At 51.9% G+C, this 17552-nt stretch overlaps 1 protein-coding gene across 3 annotated transcripts in view; it reads left to right on the forward strand.

Annotated features, from left to right (window-relative positions):
- OSBPL10 (oxysterol binding protein like 10) overlaps positions 1-17552 on the forward strand; it is a 313900-nt gene that overhangs the window by 276639 nt on the left and 19709 nt on the right. For 2 of the 3 annotated variants that reach the window (XM_058729640.1, XM_058729642.1), the window contains 2 exons: positions 1005-1154; positions 16127-16604. In XM_058729640.1, coding sequence (XP_058585623.1) covers positions 1005-1154; positions 16127-16604 — 628 coding nt within the window. The remainder of the gene's footprint in view (positions 1-1004; positions 1155-16126; positions 16605-17552) is intronic. The other variant, XM_058729641.1, reaches the window with a different exon arrangement.

Consider the following 17552-nt stretch of genomic DNA (forward strand, 5'->3'; position numbering starts at 1 on the left):
CAAGTCTGTGTCTATTTATATTAAATACCTTGAGCTGCTGCGTTTGTGTCTACTAAGTGTATCGGCCTGACCTGTCATCGGTAATTAGAAACAATTGTGTAATGTGTTTGCAGAGTGCATCGGCTTACGTATGGACAAGCAGCGTAAGAACACAGGTAAATGTGGAAAGGGGAATTAAGCTTGCCTCTTTCAGTAGAATTCCAAGGACAACTATCCATTATAGCCAGAGTTCTTGATGTCTGGGACTTGGAAAACGTGGTGCTCAGCCCTCTTGCACATTCCGCTTGCCACTTGCCTGTTTCCTACGCAATTTGAAAAATCAGAATCCAGCAATGGAATGAATGAACTTGCATTGAGGAAAAGCAGGGTCTGTTGGAGAGCACACATGTGAGCATTGTAAAATTTTGGTGTTTCTCCTTAAATTTTTATTTTTGTCACCCCTCCTGAATTAATGCCAGCTCTGAGACTTTTTTCTTTTTTTTTTTTTTCACACTTGCCGCAGCGATATTAAGTGATGTGAGTAGAAACAGTCTCAGAGTAAATTTTCTCGTCACTAAGGTAATTTCAGTCAATCCCAGGAGCATCTGCCTTTCGTTTATGAAACAGAAAAGTTTACATTAGATACAAGGTGTTCTGCGTTGTGCAAGTTAATAGGAGATTATCGTATGGGAATAGTCCAGGTAAGGGAGCTCAGACCAATGTAGCTTCTTGAGCAGAAAACTTTTGTTGTTGTTGGGTAAGGTCCTTAGGTCGGAAAGTTTACGGATAGGGCGCATGGTGGGGAAAATGAACGGGCGTGCGGTGGGTGGCCTCGCCCGAAGGGCCCGCACCCCCGGGAAGGGTCCCTCTGTCGCCCCCTATGGCTAATAGCACTGGTTCACAGAGAAACTCTTTCTGGGGCAGGGTTGAGCTCCTTCTGTCATTGCTGAGCCTATGGGTCCCTGTGCTGTGCTTCTGACTTCTGCTGGACCAGCTGGTGATTTGTATCGATGATCTTGTTTTAGCCAAACTCGGGCCCTGAACTGGTTTTGTCCGAAGATGAGGACAGTGACACTGAAGACAAAGAAGAGACAGAATTGGGTGCCATGGAGGATCAGCGTAGTATAATTCTTCATCTCATTTCACAGCTCAAACTGGGAATGGATCTGACCAAGGTAGGTTGGCGCGTCCCACTGGGTCTGCGGCCAGTGGCTTGGGTTCTGTCTTCCCTCACCCCCCCCCCCCGCCAAAGCCTTCCCTGCTCTCATTCTCTTCGCCGTGGTGAGATTGGGAAAACAGAGCGGGGAAAAGGCCAGAAAGGCACTCGGGCGCAGGTATCCCGGTTATGATGCGAAAGGATGTGTTGTTTTACGTCAGTACTCATCTCAGAGTGTGAGCCTGGCATTTGACTCCCTGGAGAAGCTGCTGCTTTAGCAGGGCAGGGAGAGCACGAGAGGAAGCACAGGAGTTGGTAGGGAAAATTCAACGCAGGACTTCTTGGTTTCCTGCTGTGTTCCAGAAAAAATTAAAGGTGTAGAGACAGATGCGGCCTGTTGGCCACAGACAGAACGGCAGGGGGAAGGAAAATGGAGGACCCAAGAGTGAGGCCACTGTGCGCCTGGCCGCAGCCTGCCGCCAGCTGGCATTAGCTTTGACAGCTAGTCCCCAACGGCAACCTTGTTGGGGATTCAGATCCCACGATCCACCTGCAGAGAAACAGACCTGCTGTTTGGCAGAAGGGCAGCTGACTCTCCCTGGTGCTGTGCTCGGCCAGGATTCTTCCTGAGGGACGGAGTCAGGAGAACCCAGTGTCCTGATTACTGATGGTTGAGTTGATGGGCCCATAGAGATCCTCCCTCGCCCTGAGCGGGAGCTTCCTTCTGGAGGCAAGCAGGGAAAGCGATGTTGTACGTGGCTGAAGGGTTGTACGGTGGCATAGGGCCGGGGTGCCCAGCTGGTTGCATTTCTAGCCAGATACTGAATCCTGTTGCCTCCTTGGAAGCGTGTGGTGAGATGAGAGGGAATGAGCAGGGCTGTAGAGGGACAGCTACCGGGAAGAGACCCGTGGTGGGCTGGGGAATGGAGGTTCTAGAACCTGAAGGCCAGCCAGACGAATGTGGACATACTGGAGAGGGTCAACACCATTGAAGGCATTGCCCAGGGAAGGCGCCTTGAGGGTAGTTGGTTTGTTTGGCTGTCACGAATGGTCTGGATTCCAGAGAACAGCGGGGGGGGGGGGTGGGGGGGGGGTGGGGGGGGTGTGGGAGATTCTTTGAAGAGGAAAATGACAAGATGGTGACTCACCACTTAGGGGAGACAGAGGAGTTGGGAGCTTCAAAGATGACAGAAAAGCCTTTTCTGCACAGTGTTTTTCTGTGTTTGAATGTGAGTGTGTCTGATATTCTGGGGAAAAGTGGCACTTTAAACAAAACAGTGGCTTCACACTGGGGAGGCCTGACCTCAGAAGGTTCCCTGCCTTGGCCGCTCTCCGCCCTCTTCTTCGATCTGCCCGTCAAGCTGTGAAGACCTGTTCTGCATTATCCTGCCCGATTCCCTACATTTCAGCCTTGTAGCTCTAGAATGCTCCTGTCCTTTTTACTAGAGGGATCATTTAAATGCTTGCCTTTTAAAAAGCTACTGCTTTTATTCTTGTGGATTCATAGACACTTGAGTAGAGCTTGAGTTGAGATCTGGTGGAAGGAATGTGGGTAATTACACCGGTATGATCTAAAACCACATTTCCAAACTGTGGGTCGTGGCCCATTTAGTCGGTTATAAAACCAACGTAGAGGGTCAGATGATCACTTCTAAAAAATGAAATCAAATACGACGGAAAATCTCAGAGCGCGCTGCACATGAAATTTTTATCTTAGTTCGGTTGACACGTGTAGTGGGTCACAACGTAAAACATATTCTCCTTGTGGATCATACTAAAAAAATATTTGTAAAACAGTGATGTAGAATCATGGAGGGTATAGGAAAGAGAACGTCAGAGTCGCTGAAATTGTCCAGGTCCGATGTGGAATAATACAATAAAAGGCCGAAGGGACTGACTTACAGCAGGTTGAGGGTCTGAGAGATATCACATTACGGCTGTTTTATTTAAAAATAAATCCTAGGAACTGTGCATCTTCTGTTATTATTTTGTTTTTTTTAAAGAATATTTTTTTTTTAATGTTTTTTATTTATTTATTTTTGGGACAGAGAGAGACAGAGCATGAACGGGGGAGGGACAGAGAGAGAGAGGGAGACACGGAATCGGAAACAGGCTCCAGGCTCCGAGCCATCAGCCCAGAGCCTGACGCGGGGCTCGAACTCACGGACCGCGAGATCGTGACCTGGCTGAAGTCGGACGCTCAACCGACTGCGCCACCCAGGCGCCCTGTTATTATTTTGTTAGGATATAATTGCTGTGCGTTTCTGGAGCCATGGTTCGTTCCTAAAAGAGCAAATGTTATGTTTATCCACTACTCAGCGGGCGCTTTGAGAGAAAAGCTTTTCTGGCCCATAGCTCATTCACTTTTTTGCTGGGGAGAAGCTATTATTCAAAAAGCAAGGGAGGGTTTGATGAGCTGGAATACTTGTGAGAGGAAGAGGTACGCCTTCCACTCCATCAGAGAAAGGTTGACGAAAGGCCCTCTTTCCTTATTGTCGCCTTTTCTCTTCTTGACGTTTGCCCGTGCCATTAAGTTAAGCTCGTGCTAACTTGGCAACGGAAGCACTTAGCCTGAATGGAGCCTCCGATGAGCAGGCAGATTAAATCTCCTTTGGCTCCAGGATGGAGCTCTGGTCCCTCTCCATGAAACAACTGCATCGCTCCGTCTTTCAGGAAGTGGGAAGTATTGACACGTCCACAAGTCACCGACACGCGTGGGCATCTGGTGCCACATTTTGCCTTAGTTAATGAACTGTGGCCACCAGACAGGGCCGGTTTCGTGGACGTGTGACCAGTGGAGTCCCACCGCCCCCCATGCCCAGAGGCATCCCACGCTGGATTGAAGGTTCTGCTGCTGCTCTCTTGAAATTCTTAAGAATTATGAAGAAGGGGACTTCCATTTTCATTTTTCACTTTGCCCCACAAAACATGCGGCTGGTCCTGCCTCTGGAAGCACTCCTGTGCGCCCCCCTTCCTCGGCCGGCCTCCCATAACCCCGGGTTGCCGGTGAGTACCTCCGCTGTGTCACCTGCTGCATGTCCACAAATCGCGGGTGGCCCGGAAAGGAGACGGAGAAAGGAGGACCCGCAGAAAGATGGGGGGCCACAGGAGGGCTCTTTGAGTTAGGGACATTTAGGTTGAGCCTGAAGGATGAGTGGGCATTCGTGGAAGGAGTGAGAGGAAGGGCGTTCCCGGGGGGGGGAACAGCATGGGCAAAGCTGCAGAGCATCAGGCGGTGTGGCCGGAGTGCAGCATGTGCTGGTGAGTGGCACCGTTGAACCTGGAGTGGGTCGGATCGTGCGGGGACTTGTGGGTCACGTGGAGCTGGGTGAACCCGGTCCTGAGGGCAACGGGAAAGCTTTGGAGGGTCTGAGGCTGGTGAGACACGCCACGTCGTGTTCAGGAGCTGCTCTGCTCCAACCTGGGCTCCAGGGGGCGGGGCCCCGGGATACAGTTTGGAGCTTGGCAGTATCCGACCTTTTCAACCTAGTTTTCGGGAACGTGAAAGACAACATTTAGTAGCACCTGTGCTCGCATATTCGTTGAGCAGCCTACGTGCCAGGTAGTGTTCTAGACGCCGAGAATGCGGCAGTGAACAAAACGTTCCGATTCCACACCCTCCTAGAGCTCGGGTGATAACGGAAGGAGGCGGGCGGCAAACGAGAGAGAAGAAAAGAGTACAGAGGTGGGAAGAGCAGCGCAGAGAAGCAGAGCCCGGCAGTGGAGGCGGGGACAGGCCCCCCTAGAGACGCTGCTCAGGGTGGATTCTCCCAGGTGACACCGGAGTAGAGACGAGATTCGGGTGAGGAGGTCCGCAGGAGATGGCGTATGGCAGTCTGTTCTGGCCAGAGGGGACAGCGGGTGAAGAAGGCCCGTGATGGCCCTTGTCTGGCATGTTGAGGGTAAGCAGGGACGCCAGTGTGATCGAATCAGAATGCCCCAGTTGGCAGGAAAGGAAGTTGGCAAGACAGGAGGGCTGGGGCCGGGGTAGGGGTGGGTGCTTCCTAGGACGCTGTAAGGACTTGGGATGTTTCTCTGAGTGGCGTGGTGGCCGCTGGAGAGTTTTGAGCAAAGGAATGCATGGCCTTTCTTGTACTTTTAAAAGATTATTTTGGCTCTTGGGTTGGAAGGTAAACTGGGGCAGGGCGAGGAGTGGGGTGCGGGCAGCAGGGGAAAGAGTAGAAACGGGGAGGAGGTGAGAGATGATGGCGGAGTGGCAGATGTCCCAATAGGGTATGGATGTGCCGATTGGATGTGGAGTGTGAGGGAAAGAGGAATAAGGAATGACTCTTAAGGTTGTGATCTGAGCAGCCAGAATAAGAAAAGCTAGAGCTGCCCTTTGTTTCGGTTACCCACTGCTGAGGGATTAACCACCTCAAATGTAGTGGCTGAAAATCACCATTTTGTTTGTTCACAGTCACACCATCTGAGCTGGGCTCAGCCGGGCAGTTCTGCTGTCGGTCTTGCCAAAGGTCGCTCGTGTGTCTCTCGTCAGTTGGCTGGTTGGTTGTGGGCTGGACTTGGCTGGGACAGCTGGGCTTCTCTCTCTCCACGAAGTCTTAGGATCTCTCTGTTTCTCTCTCTCTCTCTCTCCTTGTATCCCTCTCACATGGTCTGTCTAGCTGGGAAGCCAGACATCTTACACGGTGGCTCAAAGTTCCCGTGAGGACAAGAGTGAAGCTGATAAGCCTTTTTAAAACTTAGACTCCATGGGGCACCTGGGTGGCTCAGTCGGTTGAGTGTCCGACTTCAGCTCAGGTCACGATCTCACGGTCCGTGAGTTCGAGCCCCGCGTCGGGCTCTGGGCTGATGGCCCAGAGCCTGGAGCCTGCTTCTGATTCTGTGTCTCCCTCTCTCTCTGCTCCTCCCCCGTTCATGCTCTGTCTCTCTCTGTCTCAAAAATAAATAAAAGTTAAAAAAAAAATTAAAAATATAAAACTTAGACTCCTGGGGGCGCCTGGGTGGCTCAGTCGGTTGAGCGTCCGACTCTTGATTTCGGCTCAGGTCATGATCTCATGGTTCGTAAGTTCGAGCCCCAATGCAGAGCCTGCTTGGGACTCTCTCTCTCTCTCCCTCTCTGCCTCTGCCCCTCCCTCTCTCTCTCAGAATAAATGAGCAATAAAACCCAAGCCTCCGAAGTGGCACAGTGTCACTTCCCCTGTACCGATCAAAGCAAGTGTGCATTCCAGGAGCTGGAGCTGTGGTTCATTGGAGGCCACCAGGGCCTCTCATGACCACCGCCCTTTATGGAGAAGGGGAAGACCATGGGAAGATGTTGGGGGACATCACAAATTTATCGTGGCTCTCTCAGGTCTGAGATGTCCATTCATTAGGCTTCCAAGGAGAGAGGATGTGTAGGCAGTTGGTATAGAAGTCTGGGGCTTATGGATGAGGTTCAGGTACAAGTTTGAGAACAAATAAGGAAGCGAATGCGTTTGAGGCCAGGAGTTGGGAATGGGTTCCTCTAGGAAGTGAGTAGAGATGCAGGGATGAGTCGTGTGACACCCCAATATATAGAGATTGGGGACATGAGAAGGATCCAGGAGAGGAGGTTGAGAAGGGCAAGCCCGTGAGCTAGGACAGAAACCAGAGGAGTGTGACGTCATGGAAGCTACGGGAAGAGGGTCCTTCCAGGAGAAAGGAGCCATGGGCCGTGTGGATCTGCTGTGGAGGCGTCGAGAAGGGTCAGGCCTGGGAAGGGACCATCGTTTGTTTTTGTCAGGGTCTGATGGGGTGGGTTCGAGGGAGAATAGGAGGAACAGGGCCAGCCGGGAGTAAAGATGCTGTTCCAAGAGCTTTTGTATAGTAAAAGGGGAGCAGAAGGTGGGGTGCAGGCTGGAGGCAGACCTGGAATTGGGAGGCTTGGTTTCTGAAGATGTCTGGGTGCTAGTGGGAGTGGAGAGGAGCGGGAGGGGGAGGGGCAGGGTGGCCGCAGGGACGTGAGGAGCCAGAGGGCGTGGGGCCCAGAGCGTGGGCAGAGGATCACCCTCTGACGGGATGGTACAGAACCCCGGGGCACAGACACCGGGAAAGGGGCGGGAGAGCCAGGGTTAACCAGGTGGGTTGGCTGCACCCTAGCCGAGTTCCCTAACCTGGCTGCCTCAGTTTCTCTCCTGTGAGCTAGGGGCAGCTGTGCCTTCCACGGGGCTGCTCCTGTGCACGTGCAGCCGGTGTGCGAGGGCTTCCGAGCAGGGCCTGGTGCACAGTAGGTGCTGCGGCGATCGTGTGCAGCTCTCCGTGGACGGCTTCGCTTCTCCCAGTGACAAAAGCGGCAAGGGAGATGCGAGGAAAAGGGAGGCTTGAGAGGGATTGGAAGTCGGGTGGGGGACAGCAGTAAAAGGGTGTTCATTTCAGGGAGATCTAGAAGGTTAGGAGGGTGGCCACATGCTACCACGGGGCACTTAGGGTTGCTCGGTCACGGATGGAAAGAGAGACCATGCGGCGTGTTGTCCTTCCCTCCAGGAAGCTGTGGCTGGAAGGGAGGCTGAGAGAGAGTGGTGGACAGAAGAGGGTCAACAGGCTGTCAGTCTTGGAGGGGCCGGGATGAGAGAGTGAGGTGGGACCTCAGGGGTAACGGGTGGAGAGAGGAATGCTTCAAACCGAGATATGGAGGACGGTGGTAGTTACGGATAGCAACGAGGTCTAGGGTGTGCCGATTTGTGACCTACGGGGATTCCTCTGGGAAGGAGGGTGGTTAGTCTAAACCCCAGTTTTACAGGATCAGGCGGGAGGGAGATCATCTCCAACAGCGGATTTTGAACCTTTCCTGATGGCACAGCTGATTCCATAGAGTAGGTGGCAGTTTTGAGGGTACCGACTGTGGTTAAAATAGTGCAAGGTAGGGGTGCCTGGGTGGCTCAGTCGGTTAAGCGTCCGACTCTTGGTTTTGGCTCAGGTCATCATCAGATCTCGCGGTTTGTGGGTTCAAGCCCTACATCGGACTCCACGCTGACAGTGCAGAATCTGCCGGGGATTCTCTCTCTCTCCACCTCTCCCCTGCTCGTGCGTGTGCACGCGCTCCTCTCTACATAAAAATAAATTTAAAAAACCTAAAAAGTGCAAGGCAAAGAGAGGGAGGATTGGGCTCTCCTCAGGCGATGAGGTCCCTGACCCTGAAGATACACGATGCATATCCCATTGTTACCTGAAACTGGGCTCACCTCTCCGTGGGTGTCGAGCCAGAAGACAGCCAAGCCAAAGACGAGGAAGAAGAAGGATTTTACTTGCAACAGATAAAAGAGAACACCAGGGATCTTTCCCAAAGCAGTGTCTCCCTAAACAACAAAATGGGGGAAGTTTAAAGCTAAGGGTGATACGTATTCACGAAGGGACTTGCACAGTGGGGAATACAGCGTGGAATTGGGGCAGAAGTCATCGTAAGGTGACAGAGTTCAGGTCAAGGTCAGGGGGGCCGGCAAGGGTCAGCATCCCTAGGTCTCGGACTCCACTCGGTCTGGCAGAGGAAAGATGACTCAAGAATGTGCATCAAGTCCATCTTCTGAATCAGCACTGGGAGATTTACCACTGACTTATTGTCTCTGATAAGACTGTCTCTTCTTCGCCCGATAGCAGCTGTAGGTTCTTAACCTCCTTTCACAAGGTGGCGGGTGGGGGCGCCTAAAACGACTGTTTTTATGTCAGGAAAGCTACGTCTCCTTTTTATTTTTCCAGGGACCCCTAACTTTCTGCTTACACCAGCAATTATGGTGGACAGGGTTCTCACTTTGAGAGAGAAGCTTGCCCGCACAGTTCTTAGACTTCGGTGAATTCTCCAAGAATCGCTTGAATTGTAGCGAACAATATTGCTTGAACAATAGCAGAACTATTTGTAAAACCAGGTGGTGATTAACGCACCGGTGTAGTCCGTTGCCCCTGCGTGTGACAGACCCCCTACAGCAAACAGCCGTGTGCTCACCGGCACGTGGGAGGAAGCGAACGCCGTCATCAGCCGTGTCGTCCACGACGGCTGCCTGACCTTCCGCCAAGTTGCTACATTGTCAGGGCCCAACTCAACTGGTGTGACTGGTCACATGTCTCTCGGCGGCTTCTGGATCCTGTAATGACATGGTAGACATTTTCGAATGTACAGGTTTTCTCCTTTTTGTTTTGTTTGTTTTTTGGGGTTTTTTGAGAGCGCACACATGCGAGTGGGGGAGGGGTGGTGGGCGAGCGGGAGAGGGAGGGAGCGCGGATGAGAATCCCAAGCAGGCTCCACGCCCAGCACAGAGCCCGATGGGGGGGGGGCTCGAGCTCATGAACCACGAGACCGTGATCTGAGCTGAAGTCAAGAGTCGGACGCTCAACCGACTGAGCCACCCAGGCGCCCTCGGGTTTTCTCCCGGCTACATTGCCAGGTTCAGTCATGTTTGCAAAAAGATGAGTGTTGCTGTGCTTGAGCTCCTCCTTCAGAGGGGGTGACTTTTGTGAGAAGGGTCCGAAGGGCCTGGGTTCACCCTGGAGCTGAACCCAGCGCAGCTGTGGGTACTCGGTGTTCTCTTCCCGCCAAGTGTTGCGTCCACTTCCCGATGCCTTTGGCTCTTCTCTCCGAATCTTGTTTTTAATATGCTGTCAAGTAAAGCCCACTTCCTGTCCTGAGATGCTTGCCTTTTCGTAGAAAACCCAGTAGTAACCTGGCTTCCTGTCGGTGTGAATCTGTGTCTGGAGGGAGGCAGCATGTGTCCTGCCCACACTTCCTGCCTATGTTATTGGCAGGAGCTCGTCAGCCCTGCTTTTCTAGGAGGACTTCCAGTGAGTGAGGGCGAGCCTTCTGGCCTCCTGGGGGCAGTGAGGGATCCAGCACAGGCCTTGACCCAGCAGAACTGGTTCTCATTCCGGCTCCCTACTTGTTTGGCCTTTCTGGGCTGGAGTTTTCTCATCTGTAAGATGGAATTGTCATACCTGCTCACAGTTATTCAGGAGATCAAACAAGATCACGTGAAGCCCAAAGCACGGTGCCTGGCTTGAGTTCCACATATGGCTTAAGTTGGAAACATTCATACGTTCTTACCACACTTTCCCTGCTTTACACAGTTATTTCTCCTTTTGCTCCAATAATTCAGTGTTTGCAGAAGCATCAGAGGCGGTCCCAAGGGTTGCTCTGGTCATTGAGACTTTGGCTCCAGCTTTGTCACTGAAACGTTTTGTGACAAGTTTTTGTCTGATCTACACTGTTCTTAGCTTCCCCGGGTCTCTAGGTGAAGTAGACGATCGCTGTTTACAACAGCCACCAGCAGAATGAGCCTGTACTGTGTGCTCGGTGGGCACTGGGCTGACTTTGCACTGTCATGTGATCCTCACAAAAACCTGGAAGGTTGGTATTCTTCTGTCTCCCATTTTACAGCAGAGGAATTGAGTCTTGGAGAGATGACCTTGCCCCAGTAGACATGACCGTAGCCGCCCGGAGATGAGCGTCAGCTCACGGCTTCCGATTCCCTAACGCAAGCCAACATCTGGGACTCAGAGGGAACACAGGAGTTGATTTTCGCAGATGCTTCTCCCTCTATGTAGTAAATATCTTCTTGGAAAAAGGAAAATTTTATTTCAAACTCTTCCCATCCGGTCGAAGTTTTAACGAATGCCTTTCCCGATGTCCCAAGCACTGTGAGATCATGTGAAGGGAGCCGGCACTTTAAGGAAAGCCAGGGGAGCATCCTGTTGGCTAAGTAAAGAAATCTTTGCCAGTATGAATTATGTAGGCTTTACTTTGTAAGCTTGGATTTTTGTGTACATCCCCTTAAAGGAGTACATAGATCAATCTCGGTGGGTAGTTTCAGCCTCTCTGTGCCTGCTTGTTTGCACCGGGTGGGTCTGTCAGTCTACGGACAGAGTGTTTTGTAGATGATTCTCAAGGTTATTAAGTTAACTGATGTTTCTTTGGAGAAAATTGCACCTGCCCTTGGCCTTGCTTTGCAGAAACCTTCTGCGTTCCTGTATTAGGGGGAAGGGACGGACTCTCACTCTTTCTGGGGGCCCTCTTTCTCGATGGGCGATCAATTATTTCAAAGTTCTAAGAGCCCAACCTGAAGATTAGTTACTTACTTCTAGATTGATGCAACTTTAAACGTAATTAATTGTTTTCCGAGTCCCGAATGCAGATCTTTGCTTTTTTTTTTTTGCTTTTTCTTTGCCCAGAGTCATTCATTGTCTTAATTATGTTAATGGAAGAAAAGGCAGCCTTTATTGATGGCTCGATAAATCTGCAGTAGGGATTTCAGCCATTTGGATGCTGTCGGTCTGAACAGCTGGGCCATCACTCACGTCTCCATTGGAGGCAGACAGCCCAATTAGCACTCACCGCTTCTTGGCTCTGTACCTCCAGTGTCCATTGCCCAAGGAACAGATGATTAAGCGACTTATTTGCAAAGGCACGCACACAAGGCAGGGAGATCGTATGAGAGATAGAAATCGGCTTTAACGAAAAGTATGTTACCCTGCCCAAAACGTTCAGGATGCTGGTTTTGAAAGCCATTGACCTGATATTCTGTGCAAAGCACCAAAAAGACAGACCAATAGGCGACGGAAGAAGAAATGGTCATTCCACCCCCAGTCCATTCTCTTCCATCTTTCCAGGTATTCTGCTTTTTCCAGATCTGACAAAGCAGCAGCATCATTTCCAAGTGGAGAATATATACCTAGTGGGTTGGATTTGCTGTTGCCTGGGAGACCACATTCCCTGAGTCTGCAGTTCTGGGAGGGTTGTCTCTGAAAATTGATAAGTTCTGGGGCACCTGAGTGGCTCCGCTGGTTGAGCATCCGACTCTTGATTTCTCAGCCGACTCTTGATTTCAGCTCAGGTCAGGATCCCAGGGTCGTGGGATGGAGCCCCGCGTCCGGATCCACTCTGAGCATGGATCCTGCTTAACCTTCTCTCTCTCCCCCTGCCCCTCTCCCCGATTCATGCTCTCTCTCTTTCAGATTAAAAACAAAATCTTTTTGGATCAGTTGTCAGATCCTGCATCCCCAGTAGAGCCTTTTCTCTTTTCCCTCCGCCTTTTTGCCTCTTTTCTGGTCTATGAGAGCGCTACAAATAGTACAGGTGACTTCAGGTGACCTTTGCCTCTGTTCGCTGGTTGTTAACATTTTGCTGCTTTGCCTTTCTTCTTCCTTCTCTCCTCTCTCCCACTCTCTCGACTTCTGTCTTCCTCTTCTCTCGCTGTGCAGCCCCATATACCCACCTGCGTGTATGAGCGTATGTCTGTTTTCAGAGTATGTTGGCAGATGTGACGGTTCTGTCCCCGAGTATCCTCCGAGGGTGAGGACATTCTCCCACGCGTCGCACTTGGCACACCCGGGAGGTGGAACATTGATGCAATACTATTTCGTGTATGCCCACGGGACAAACTTCCCAGATCGTCCCAGGAATGCTCTTCATCCCAAGGAGCATTGGCGACGCCGTGAGGGAGACATGTGGGGGTGCGGTGAGGGTGTGAAGGAGGGGTTGTTGGTTTAGCCTCGGGAGCAGGGGCTGTCAGAAACAGCTCCGCAGAGGAGGTCACCCTTGAGCGGAGTTCCAGTCTGTCACTTGGACAAGGCAGGAGGAGGGCAGAAAAGGGAAAGAGGACTGAGTGTGCGGGGTGGGGAGGGGGGAACGGGTACTTGTAAGGGGAGGGCTGGGGGCAGAAAGTGAGGGATGATGTCCCACTAGAGGGATGCGAGGGCCAGGCTGGACTTCATTTATCTCTTGTAGAGATTCAAGAGATGGGTCTGGTGATGGTGTGGAGAAGAAATCCAGGTGGGCCTGACAGAAAGTTGGAAGGCCAGTTAGGAAGTCGTAGCTGCGCTCTTCCAGGCGGGGGCGCTCTGCTTGCGTTTCTTAACTGCCGATGGTCTCCCTCCTGGTGGTAATTAACACTCACGATAGTTTTTGGATGGATGGATTGCCCAGTCATTCCGGGAAGAGTAGAATGGACTAGGGAGTGGGGCCCATGTGCCACTTCCTGCCCCCCGCTTATGACAGTAGATGAGGTGGCTTGGGGTCTCAGTTTGTCCAGTGAACTCTAACCTCCCTAGTCCACCGAGGGAGAGAAAATGCTCCTGTTGGCCCGAAGCAGATAACCGTGACGTGTCGGGTGATGGGCAGAACTTTGGGTGGCAGTTGGGAGCTCAAGGTTCCTGCATGGTGCCTTCTCTCCCCACTGCCCGTCTCTGTCCCCTCACCTGTGAGACCATGGCATTAGACTCCATCACCCTGAGGGTCCCTTTCAGTTCTGATGTTAAGTGATCTGGAGTGATGAGTGGAGTTCTTTTTCCTATTGATTTGTTTTAATCCCTTAGCCCCGGAGTTCAGAAATGCTAAATTGGGGGAATTGCCTTACATTCTCGCCCTTTTCAGAAGTATATACTGAGAGAGCAACCACTGTGGGCAGTTCTCTCCTTGTAATTGCTTTTTTTTTTTTTTCAATGTTTATTTATTTTTGAGAGAGACAGCGTGAGCAGGGGACGGGCAGAGAGAGAGGGAAACACAGAATCCATAGCAGGTTCCAGGCTCCGAGCTGTCAGCACAGGGCCTGACACGGACCTTGAACCCAAGGACTGCGAGATCATGACCTCCGCCGAAGTTGGACGCTCAACCTTCTGAGCCACCCAGGCGCCCTTCTTTCCTTGTAATTTCAATCTCGGCTACAAACTCGAGAATTCTCCTTGTCGAGAGCTGAAATTGTGGCCAGAGAAGCCCCAGTCCACAGGTGCAGAGAAAGGTGCAAGTCAGGGACGCGGAGTCCCCTTCATGGGAGTTGTGTCTGTCAGGCCTGACCCCCCTCCTGGTAATTCTGCCCTTTCCCTCCTCGGTTCCCTCATGATCACAGGGTCCTGCCAGGGAAGGGAGCGGGCAGGAAATGGAGCCGTTTGGGGAAGGCCTGGAGGTGCAGACATTTGTGGCTTCTTTTCCTTTTTAGTTGGTTTGACCTCATCGGGCGTCTTTCCAGGGCTGCGTAAATCCGCAGTCCCTGCACAGGCTGTCTGGCGGAGCTCCCGGGGGAGACTTTGGGCAGCTCTGGGGGCAGGAGAGGGAGCGACGATGAGTGTTTGGGGCAGCTTCTGCCTCCCCTTTACCCTGCCATTGGTCACCTGCCTGGAGGGAGGCCACGGGGAGAGTGCGTTTGCCTGGTCCCCCGAGAGCCCCACTGGAAGAGCAGACGGAGGACCTGTCCCCACAAAAGACACAGGAAGTAATACCGGTGGCATCTGAGCCAGAATGGACTTTCGTATGGCCAGCTCAGGTCCTCCAGCAGCCAGATTCTCAATTTCATCAAGTTTTGGCTGAAAGAAAATGAGAACATCGCCATTAATTTGCATAGCTATCTCTTAAATAATGTTTTTTTTTTTCTTCCAGTATATTGTAAGAGCAAAGCAGAAAGATACTGAGGAAAGAATGTAAAAATCACTCCGTTCTGACCCCAAGAAATACATGGTACCATTTGGGGTCTTTTTATGGCACGGAGATTGCGTAACGTGTCGAACTTTCCAGCTGGCTGCTTTTTACCTAACGCGTGTACATAAACTTCCCTCTGGCATAGTGTGGAAGGAAAGAACAGCGTTAATAAAGATGCCAGTGTCACTTCCTCAGTGGGCTGGGCTTTCTCCAGTTGCCACTGAAATTTCTGTGCTTTGATCTCCTGTCTGCCCGTCTGTCTCTTCCTCTCGGGACATCTCGCTTCCATTGTATCTCCTTCTTTTGCTGGGAAGCATCTGAGCCAACTGAGGCGGGGGCAGGGTGGCAGATCTGTAAGCCTTCTGCTGTTTGTGGTCAGTGAGTGTTTTCTCAGCTGGGTACTATGTGAAGGAAAGACAGACGCAGTCACGCAGTCACGTAAGGAGGGAGCGTAAGCCCGCCCTGTGGCCTTGAACCGGTGTGGCTCCCCACCCCCATCTCTCTCGGAGTCAGGGAGGAGCCATGGCCAGCCCTCTGGCTTCAAAATCCTGTGACTCCCTACGAGGAGGAGAACGTGAGATCGTCCGGGCTGTGCCCGGCCGCCACGTGGGTAGAATATGGATACCCTTCTAACCAAGTCACGTCAAGTTCACCTTAGAGCACGAGAGACAGGCATGCTCTGTTCCGCATGTCAGCGATAGTAACGAGTGATCTGCTTTCCAGACCGGTTTCAGAATGTCCTTCGTTTGCTTTGACCGACCTCCTCCCTGGGGCTGTATGGGCACCTGAGTGACCGCCTGGATCCATTTTGGATCAAGGAGGAGTCTCTTTGTCTCGTCCCATCCAGATCTCTCCTCCTCTTTAGTAGTGGTGCTGAAAACAGACCCAGGAGTGGCCGCCGTGCCGGTCCATTTACCAGAAGATTCCGTAGTAAGTGCCAGCCCACTTCTTTGTAACTTCCGCTTACTTCTTCTGGCCCAGCCTTGCACAGCCTTGCACGGCAGCCTCCATAAATGGCCCCTCTGCTCCACGACAGCTCTCAGGACATTTGCTTGCTAATCGGCCTTGCCTCCCAGAGACCTGCTCCGCCTTGATCGTGTCGGGATTTATACGCTACTCTTTCAACCAAGATCTCCAGAAGCCACTCTTAGGGATGCTATGTGCTGGTCTACTTGGACCCCCTTTGATGAGGTGCCAACAAATGCCCAGTATCCATGTTTGTGGGGAGGCACTGAGCACCCCCCCTTAGTTGTGCCCGATGTCGGGAAGCAAAGAAAAAAGCCCTTCCGAGCTCTCTTCCTCACGGGTGTAAGTAACGAGGAGTAAAAGAGGGTTTTGTGTGGCCGTGGTGGAGAGGGCGGCAGAGGCCGCTGTTCAGGTCCAGAGGAGCAGAGAGGAAAGCCTGTCAGAACCGTCTTGTCCGCGACGGCGGGTGGGCGATGTGCCGTCACCGCGGCCACGTCTCATTTCTCTGACGTCGTTTCCCCTGGCTTGTCGTTTGTACACGAATCAAAAGAAACCGTTCCCTGGCTTAGGCCGTGATGGCTTTGCGGGTGGCGGCTGCAGCCTCTCTCATGCAGTCACAGGGACTCCTGTCTGACTTTGTCCCCTTCTGCATGTAGGTGGTGCTTCCCACGTTCATCCTGGAGAAGCGATCCTTGCTGGAGATGTATGCAGACTTCATGGCGCACCCGGACCTGCTGCTGGCCATCACTGCCGGAGCCACGCCAGAGGAGAGAGTCATTTGCTTTGTGGAGTATTACCTCACAGCCTTCCATGAGGGCCGCAAGGGGGCCTTGGCCAAGAAGCCCTATAACCCCATCATCGGTGAGACGTTTCACTGCTCCTGGGAAGTCCCCAAGGACAGGGTCAAGCCAAAGAGGACTGCCCCCCACTCTCCCGCTAGCCACGAACACCCGATGGCCGAGGACCCCTCCAAAAGCTACAAACTCAGGTTCGTGGCTGAGCAGGTGTCCCATCACCCGCCCATCTCCTGCTTCTACTGTGAGTGCAAGGAGAAGAGACTGTGCGTCAACACTCACATATGGACCAAAAGCAAGTTCATGGGCATGTCCGTGGGGGTCTCCATGATAGGGGAAGGTAAGCCACGTCGTACATTTGATGGAGCTCGGCTCTTCCGTGGGGACGTCTGTATACTTGAGGATGATTCTGTGTGCGGACCTGTTTTTAGTTTGTTTTGCAGTTGAGGGTGAGTGGGTGCTTGGGTGGTGAAGAGGGATAGGTTTTGCTATTTTGGGACCAGGGCCTGGTAATTTCCCAGTGGGGCCAAGGTCACGGGCTAGATGGGACACACCTGGATCTTTACGCGTGATGCGTGGGGGGAGGGGGGGCGCCTTACGTATATTTTTATTTTCAGCTTTGAGTGAATGTTAGAGTTGGCTCCAAACCTGTGAAAACACATTTTTGTTCGTTCTCCCCTGTGTTTTGGCTCACAGAGAGTAGGGATAATAGTGCTGCCTCTTCCAAATACCGCTCCTAAACATTCCCAAGGCAAATCTCTGGATTCTGCTAGGGATCCTGAAGCAAGAAGAGTGTAACCACACCACTTGTGGATCGCACGTTCCTGTTTTAGCAAATAAGCTATGCATGAAGTTCTTCATTGTTTGAAGAAACCTGTAATGATGCTTGTTAAATTGAAATGTCTGTGCCCCTGGTCCTTCGACTTCTTTCAGCCCCAAATTCCTTTGAGACTCTGAGGCTAAAGACTCTCTTCTCAGGGAAAGAAAAAATCCAGCACGAAATTTAGTCTTCAGGCGGCACATGGCTCCTAAGAAGCCCTTCCGAACCCCATGAGATAAGAATACGTTTCATTCACTGAGGACATTTTTATTGAGCACCTGCTATGCCAGACATTGCGTTAAGAGCTGGGGATACTTGTCGGAACAAAACAGACACACACAAAACATCTCTGTCTTTGTCAGGCTTCCTTCCACTCTACCTACTTCTATTCTACTTGGAAAATAAAATTACGTAGGCCGTGTTGGGAGGTGTTACGTACTATGGAGAAGTACAAAGCAGGGGAGGGAC

This window comes from Neofelis nebulosa, chromosome 5, assembly GCF_028018385.1.
Source record: "Neofelis nebulosa isolate mNeoNeb1 chromosome 5, mNeoNeb1.pri, whole genome shotgun sequence".
NCBI classification, from domain to species: domain Eukaryota; kingdom Metazoa; phylum Chordata; class Mammalia; order Carnivora; family Felidae; genus Neofelis; species Neofelis nebulosa.